This window comes from Alosa sapidissima, chromosome 5 (genome assembly GCF_018492685.1).
Source record: "Alosa sapidissima isolate fAloSap1 chromosome 5, fAloSap1.pri, whole genome shotgun sequence".
Taxonomy (NCBI): Eukaryota; Metazoa; Chordata; class Actinopteri; order Clupeiformes; family Clupeidae; genus Alosa; species Alosa sapidissima.
This window is the reverse complement of record NC_055961.1, coordinates 32,176,591-32,185,277: the sequence shown is the minus strand read 5'-3', so window position 1 is coordinate 32,185,277 and position 8,687 is coordinate 32,176,591. Positions and strand designations below refer to the sequence as shown.

Sequence of the window (8,687 nt, the reverse complement as noted above, 5' to 3'; positions counted from 1 at the left end):
GCAGGTATTCAGAAAAGTAGTGTTTTACCCAATGATATTAAGTGCTGGCTGAAAGCTATTTAGTGACCCACATCACAGTTGGTAGATCTGTATGGAACAGCTAAAACAGCTCTGATTCATGTATTTTCCCAAAGACAAGGGCTGGTCTTTCCACTTGTGTAGAACCACGCCAAGGTTAGGCAAGGACCATAGTGCAATAACGGGATGCGGTTACAGTTTTGGAGTGATAGTCTAACAACTCACACGAGGGAGGATTGGACTGAAGTATCCGAATCAGGACAGACATTTGGACGGCTCAAGTGACATAAGTGGATGACAGCTGTCTGTTAAAGAATAGGATAATATCTGTTTCTAATAGCAATAGTAAAGTACTGTGCCTAGAGAGTGTTATTGTATGTTATAACCGAATACTTCTGTGTCCTGTGGTGGTCAGACATTTCACAACTATAATGTTGATTGTCCTCTGTTTTCAATTCTATATACATGTTTTCCCCCCTTCAAACTGTATGTGTGTAATACAAGTATTGGGAAACTGGTATTTTGACACCAGGTTTTGGGGGCTCAAAAAGGAACTCCTCTGTGTGGCTGTGAATTCGAGAGATTTTTTCTATTTGAGATTCTTTGAGGTTCTGCTCGAGATTACTCTTACTCCACCTGGTTTCCTCCAGAAATCTGGTTCACTATTTGAGCAATGCAGTATGCATGCCTTACAAATATTAAAAGCCTTCAAAACTTTCCTCACGTGTGTATGATTGCAAATGCTGCAGATTATGGATTGTTGTAATATTTGACAGATACACTGAACTGTATAGATCATTCTCTATTAAAAGCTGTCTACACAGCGGTAAGCTTTTACACAAACTTTATTTCCCAGCAGTCTCTCATGTCCTGACATTGCTTTCCTCTTGCTTTTCCTTTCATTTCATTTAAGATATATTTGTTTCATCAAATAAATAAAAAAAGTTCTATGTATTTACATATGTTAAATTATTACAATAAATGCGTTTATATATAATCTATTGACCAGCCTTACCAAAAGGCCTGATTATGTATTTATTTCATGTCATGTTTCTTTCTTTAAAAACGTACAAGGGAAGATAACTTGTGGTTTGTTGTTTTCAGCCAAAGGAATCAATATAAGATTACAAAAACAAGTGTGTCTGATCAATTAATTTACCACTGAGTAAGGGTGACCTCTGGTGGCGATTTTGAGCCCCTGTTGCAAGTTGTGTAAGGAGACATGATACAGTAAAACAAATGTCCATTTGGATTGACTACATAGCAAATGACTTGCATTGAGCTGTGATTTTGATAGCCTCTTGCTCCCAAACGTATAGGTGTTTTGTTACAGTAGTGTGTGGCTTCTAGTTATTTTAATCACCTTGCTCTTCTGTACTCCACCGTTCATGACTGATATATATGTCATACTTTGAAGATGGGAAGTAACAACAGTAGAGGGCCTCTGCCTTGCTCTAACTGAGCTGAACAGGCACATGACCTGACTTTGGTCTGGAAGGCCTTGAGCAATGTTTCATTTGTAGAGATTCTCTGAGGATAAGCTATAAAGTTTCATAAGGTTGTGTAAGGTGTGTGTGTGTGGGGGGGGGGCTCAGTTTGTGTGCACAAAGGGAGTGTGTTGGGAAGACGTGATAAGTCTCTCCCAAATAGCACAGATTAAACATTAAACCTGTGCAGGGTTTTTTTCTACATAAGGAGAGAGAGAGGAGGAAGGAGGAGGGGTTAGATCAGTGGAGGTGACGGAGAGAGGGGGCCCGCCTATCTGAGGCCTGAAATGTTACTCCTGCTATCTTAGCCTCATAACACTCACTGCCCCTGCCCTTCACACACACACCCACACACAGACACATACGCACACCCACACACACACACAGACAGAGGAGCCAGCAGAGAGGCCTGCAATGACACTCCAGGTACAGTCTCTCTCCCTCTCTCTCTCTCTCTCTCTCTGTATTATCAATTGGACACTTCAATGCCGTTTCACTTCCTTTTCATAACAGTGCCTATTGTCTCTTGCATTTTCTCTTTCTGTGAGCACAGTATCTTCATGTGTTCACACCTTAAATCCTCAGATGCCATGAAACTGTAAATAGTTTACCCTGTTTCTTAGGGCATAGCAACTCACATACAACGTATACTCTCGTCTGTTGTCCTCATTGTTCTCTGTTGTGGTCGGATAGTCCTGTTTCCCTGCAGCGAGAGCTGTTCAAACCATGTCAGAGCTTTATTTATACCACTATATTAGCTTTGTGACCTGGTCCTGCAGGTTTATGGAGAGGAAAAGTAAACACAAGCTAACCTGATGCTAAACAATCATGGCATCTGCCATGGCTCTTTGACATATGCTCCTCAGAGGGGCTTGCTGTTAACCTTGTTTTTACAACTGCGCTGTAATGGCAGAGTTTAACTTTTTACCTAATGAGGTAATTTTGCTTCTTAGTTTATTTTTACACAACCTGACATTGAATAGGGGGCGTGTTCCCCTGATTGCGACACTCAGAGAGACAGGATCTCCAAGCCCACAATTGTTACTATTGGCTAAAGGGTGTTTACACTGTGAAAGCCATCACCTCTGGCCTGAGGAATGTCCTCATGATTAGTGCAATCAAAACTGCCCACAGTCCTGTGATCCTACTGCTGTTCTCACTGATGGGGTGGGGGCATATCAAACCAAACCAAACCAGTGAGATGCACACAGACAAGCCTGACGGATGGGTGGAATGCTTTGTTGTTTACAGACACTCTAAATAAACATACAATTTTTTTACTACAATAGCATTTCAAATCAACAAATATAAGGCTTGCCTTTTCATCAGATGATGAAAGTTAAAGGGGCATAATCAAAAAAAATGTACGTCTGATTAACTTTTGGTCATGGTTAATTAGTTGATTTATGGGAGGACAAAGACTAGGCCTACCTTGAGACTGCTTGATGTAGTAAGCCAGCACCGGTCTCATAGCAGCCTGTGTGTGATAGTATCTGATATGTTTGACTCGGCTGTTTCATACTAGTCCAACTTGAAGAGTTCCTTTCACAAGGTCGAACGTCTTTCATTGAAATGTCTTTGTTTCAACAGAGTGGACAGATACCATGGAAGTGACTGAGTAAGTGTCAGTGAAATGTTATATTCTTGAAATTTGAATCTCGTTGCTATTGCTGCTTCTGTGATCATACATATGAGAAAGACTGAAATGATATTGATACAATAGTGAAAACGTATTGGAACATAACAGACAATTATACAACGGAACACCTGGCCAAAGTCCTGAGAAACCTCCCATGGCCTGGCTATCTGGTTCGGCTATCTTTGACCGGTGCTAACGCTATTGGTTGAGCACCCAAATCGTAGTGATAAGACTCCACATGCTGGATCAAGCACAACCATTATCTGCCTTGTACTTTGTTGTTCCATTGAAGATCAATAACATAAAGTCCCCAAGTGTTTTGAGTAACTTTAACACAAGGTTATAAACATAATCTGTAGGTGTAAAAATGCTGATTATTATGCTTATTCATTACTGTATGTTGTCTCACCAGTACTGTACATTTACTGAACATTTTTCAAAGAATTGAAAGAACAACTGTCTTTCAGCAAATTCACCTTCAACCCAAAGGAGGGAATTGACAACCCAGCAATGACTGAAGTGGCTGAGTCAGGTACGTGCAGGGTTGAAGTGCAAGCACATGAAACAGATTCATTGCGATTTCATATCTTTTATAACTTACTCCCTCCTAAACCAGCTGCTACAAATTATGGATGGACAAAATGTACCAAATTAGGCCCCTTATCCATACACACTCCAGCACAACCAGTAGAACACAGACCTTTCCATGAGCGCCCCCTCCCTGGACCCTTGGGTGGTCAATTGCACCATATGAACCCTCCTGACGGCAGATCTGTGTCCTCTTCAAATCACTACATGACCAAAAACAAACCACATGAAGTTAGACAAATCCACAGAATTCTCGTCACTTTTCCTTCAGAGGCTGTTGTAACCCCGACGCCCCGCTTGTGTATTTTGAAACGGGAGGAGAGCGAGAGCTTCGCCTTCCACCTGCGTGTGGAGAGGGGCCTCCTGGGTCACGTGGTCCGGCAGGTGACCCCGTGGGGGGTGGCCGAGCGGAACGGGGTGAAAGATGGGGACCGGCTTCTGGAGGTCAACGAGAGCTTCTTGGATGATGCAAAACATACTGAGGTGAGAGAAGAGAGAGAGAGAGAGAGAGAGAGAGAGAGAGAGAGAGAGAGAGAGAGAGAGAGATAGATAGAGAGAGAGAAGGTGGTGGGAGGTCTTAAAATTATCTTAAAATTGACCATTACATTGCAATACATTAAATAAAACAAATATTAAAAACCCCATGAAACTAATATGGATCCTTCATTACAATCTAGCTACGTACTAAATAAACTTAGACAGCCCGCATGAGATCTTTGATTGATGTAATCATGCTTGAAAATCAAGACTGCCTGTTACAGCAGAGATGAGTTGCATGTAACATGTGAATGATTGGGGTCGCCAACGTTTTGTGACATCAAAATAGGGTCACCTGACAGAAAAGGTTGGAAACCCCTGCATTAGAGAGAGAGAGAGAGACCGATAGAGAAGTGGAAGCTGTGTCAGTGGAGGACAGAAGTTCCTATGAAACCTGATCAAACAATAGTGGTGGGGACTGATTCCAGTCTTCAGAGGTCAGTGAAACCCATTAACTCCCTTCCTGATTTTATCCTGGCTGTCCATTTCCCCCCTCTCCTAATAAGGTGGCAAGGAAGATCCACATAAGCGGGACACAGTTGTGTCTCCTGCTGTTGGATGGGAAGGCGTACGATCAGGCCGTGGCTCAGGGCTGTGACCTCAAAGCACTGGCCAGAGCCCAGCGAGGAGAGGACTGGGACCCACCCCGTCTCTGCCACATCGCCAGAGACTCCAGTCAGGGCCTTGGGCTCAGGATTCTCCCCATAGAGGGTAGGACCCACATACTAGCTAAGAGAGGCCTTGATCTCTGTACCCCTAGCGTGTGCAGCTGTAATCACAGACAGAGATGGATATGCTTACAGCTCATTTGAAGAAATAGTATTAGGACACTTTGGGTGTCCTTCATGTGGGGATTTCTACCATTTCTATTCTATTGCTGTGAAGGGGAGAAGGGGAAGTTTTCTATGAGCCCATCCAGTGGGGGTCCGGCTGAAAAGGCAGGCGTGCGCAAGGGTGACCACCTGATTTGGCTGGACGGCGCCACCGTGTCTGAACTCTCTCACTCAGCCATCAGCAAAATGGTAAGACCTGGTTTGGGGCATCAAAAATGGACGTTTCAGTCCACTGTATATACAGTAAATGTGTTCTATGGTGACCTTTCACCCCATGCTGCCAGGTGAAGAAATGTGATCATATGACAGTCCTGGTGATTGACAGCAAAAGTGAGCAGACCTACGTGAGTCGCCGGATGCCCATTCTCCCCTCGATGGCCGTCGCTCACAATCTGCCACACAAGCCCCGAAAGTTGCACCTTGTCCAGGCCCCTGAAGGATACGGCTTCCTGCTGAGACTGGAGAAAACGCCCTCCAAACACAACAGTAAGGAACACAGCACCAAGCAAACACATTTGGACAGCACAACACCAAGACAAGCTTCATGTCAAGGTTCAGGCCTAGGACTTTCAAAGTGCTTTGAGACTGTGGGCCTTAATTTGATTGATCAGATGGGCAAAGTGGAAAGTCTTAAGTCTAACTAAAGCTAATTTAATAACTAGACAAAATATATTTGCTAGTTTAACACCATGGGTAAGATATTGATGCACAAACATTGATGAGTCAGCTCAATGCTCACATTATGTATTTCATGTGCGAGTACTTGCTTACAGCCTTTGTACTAAACAAATTAGGGCCCTGTGTCTATTGTTAATATTATACTATAATATAAATCTATAGAATTGAACTAAAATGTAATTGCTGTTTGTCTGTCTGTCATGTCTATGTACTGAAATAAATCTTTGTTTAACCTGCAACCTGTATGCATGACTGTTCACAGTACATGTGCTGCGTGAGGTGGACCCTGACAGCCCAGCAGAGCGAGCAGGGATACAGGAAGGGGAGATACTGCTGGAGGTCAATGAGGAACTCATCACAAATTTGAAGCACAATGATGTCGTCAACAGGATACGTCAGAGTGGCCAGCAGGTCACACTGACCATCATTAGCCTACAAGGACAGGATTTCTTTACAAGGGTAGGCACCATAATATTGATCTGATGCACTGAAAGAAAAGACCCAAAGAAAAACCAGGCCAGGCAGGCCACTGCAGAGCAGACCTTGACCTTCGTGCGAAATCAAACCAAAAACAGCCAGATCTGAATTAGGATGTAGGACCAAGATATGGTGACCCTCGACCTTGTCTGGTCATTTGAAGTATATGACCTCTAATTAAAGATTACTTTCATAGCCGATTAATCTGTCAATTATTTTCTTGATTAATTGATTAGTTGCATCAATAAAATGGTGAACAAATGTTGATCAGTGCTTCCAAAAGCCCAAGATTATAACCTCAAATGTCATGTTTTGCCTTCACGTCAAAGATATTTAGATAGACAGACAGACAGATAGACAGACCATTACAACACTTATTCTGCGTCTTTCTCTCCACAGCTTGGTCTTTCACCATTACTCTTTTATGAAGACACATCTGCTGAGCCGAGTGAAAGTGCTGAACTCCAACAGACTGCTGACCACTGCAGTGACCCTCAGTGTGCCCCAGCAGGCGAGCCTCCCAAGCCCAGGGTCTGTGTCCTCAGTAAGGGTCCCAGCGGCTATGGCTTCCACTTGGGATGCGTTCTCCAGAAACCGGGAACCTACATCAGTCAGGTACAGCACTGATCCAGACCCACACAAAACTATGGAAGCTTACATGGATCGCAACCTTAGTGAGCCACTGCAAGCTGCCTAGCGGAGCCCCCATAATTTATACTGCACACTTCAACTGGCAAAAGATGGAAAAATGTTTAAATGTCTAAACTAATTTTACAAACTTATAAAAGTCATTAATATGTGTTGAACATTTTCTGACATTGCAGTATCCCCTGTCTTGTTCCCTGCAGGTAGTGGCAGAGGGACCTGGGGGGAGAGCTGGGCTGCTGAAAGGGGATGTGGTGATGGAGGTGAATGGAACAAACGTGGAGGAGGAGTATCTGGAGGATGTGATTGTGCTTATTAAAGAGGCTGGTGATTCTCTCTCTCTGCTGGTCGTGGAGCCCCTGGGATACGAGAAGCTGCTGCAGAGCAGGAATGTCGTCATAGCCGAACAGACAGCTAATGGCTCTTAATTAACATGCACTAATTAAGTATGCACCCTACAGTTATTATATTTTTAACGAGACAATTGGTTTTAAAAAATGTGTTCATACTTTGAGTCATAAGGTATGTTTCCTCTGACATTCTGAACGAAGTCTGCACATTCAAAGGACTCGGTAGCCATATTTCATACCTTTCAGAACGGTTTATGCTATGTTAAAGTTAAAGAGTCCTTGTTTCAAGACTGCCTGAATTTGCACAGCACATAATTTAGAAATAAATTGAATTTAGAACTATAGTATGTATCACTCCATATCATAGATGTTGCACATTTGCAGATGTTGACCTATGCACTAGATTGTTGCCTGCTTCAAGAAAGTTCCATTGTAATATTTCAAAATACAAACAGATTCTAACCTCATCAGTATTTTTGATAAAACACAATCTCCAGTTGATTAAAATACCAAGTGTGTTTTATTGGTCTGAAATGTTTCAAAGATAATTATAGTTGGTTATACCCCCCCCCCCTTTTCATATAGCCTACATGTATCTGTATATTACTACTGCATTTAAAGTTTCAATGTTGTTTTAATTAAATGTTTATGTTTAGAATACCTTCTCCCAATAAATATTATGTTCTGTTTCCATTGTCTTGGTATCTTTCCTGTGGGCTAATAGCCAAACATGTTTGATTTGGTTTGAGCCAATCCTACATTAAATATGTCCCAGCCCAGTAGTCCTGATTATCTTGCTTTTTATATAGACTTAAATGTATGGTGCCCTCTAGTATTTATTATTGTATAGGCTATTCAGATGGCTTCTTTTTCCAGAACTTTGCTGCACTGACTGATTGAAAATAGGCGAACAACATTCAATGACAATGACCACTGAAGTGTTTTTACATAAAATAACCCACAAAATATAGCGGCATAAATAACCTACGACTGTTTTCTAGTCTGCTATAAATACTGAGCTTTAGAAGATTAAAAGGCAGGCAAGTAGGACAGATGTTCAGGGATCCTTGGTACGACAGTGGACTGGGAGATGAGAGTTGACCTTGGAAGGCAACTCAAGTTTCCAGAGGAGATTGCCGTCACCAGCCTCCGACCAGATATTGTGCTCTGGTCCTAATAAGCAACAAGGCAGGTGGCCCTAATAGAGCTGATGGTACCATGGGAGGAAAGGATTGAGGAAGCACATGAACGCAAGCTGGGGAAGTATCAGTCCCTCATCTCTGAGAGTCAGCAGAGGGGCTGGAGAGCCTGGAATCTACCGATGGAGGTGGGTTGCAGGGGGTTCCCGGGTCAGTCACTTTGGAGAGCATTGGGGGTGCTTGGGGTGAAAGGAGCAACCCGCAAGAACCTGGTAAACAACATTTCAAAACAGGCA

General features: G+C 42.9%; 1 protein-coding gene across 2 annotated transcripts; it reads left to right on the top strand.

The window, feature by feature from the left end:
• Positions 1–1,778: 1,778 nt before the first annotated feature.
• pdzd3b (PDZ domain containing 3b) lies at positions 1,779–7,941 on the top strand. Of its 2 annotated transcripts, none has more exons than XM_042093735.1 (10): positions 1,779–1,931; positions 3,096–3,123; positions 3,612–3,676; positions 4,004–4,215; positions 4,776–4,980; positions 5,155–5,291; positions 5,387–5,588; positions 6,043–6,239; positions 6,657–6,768; positions 7,106–7,941. In XM_042093735.1, the coding sequence occupies exons 2-10, from the start codon at positions 3,110–3,112 to the stop codon at positions 7,219–7,221; spliced, it is 1,260 nt and encodes a 419-aa protein (XP_041949669.1). In that variant the 5' UTR covers positions 1,779–1,931; positions 3,096–3,109; the 3' UTR covers positions 7,222–7,941. The 2 variants fall into 2 exon arrangements, with proteins under 2 accessions (XP_041949669.1, XP_041949668.1); XM_042093734.1 differs by having other exon boundaries at positions 1,781–1,931; positions 6,657–6,872.
• Positions 7,942–8,687: the final 746 nt, after the last annotated feature.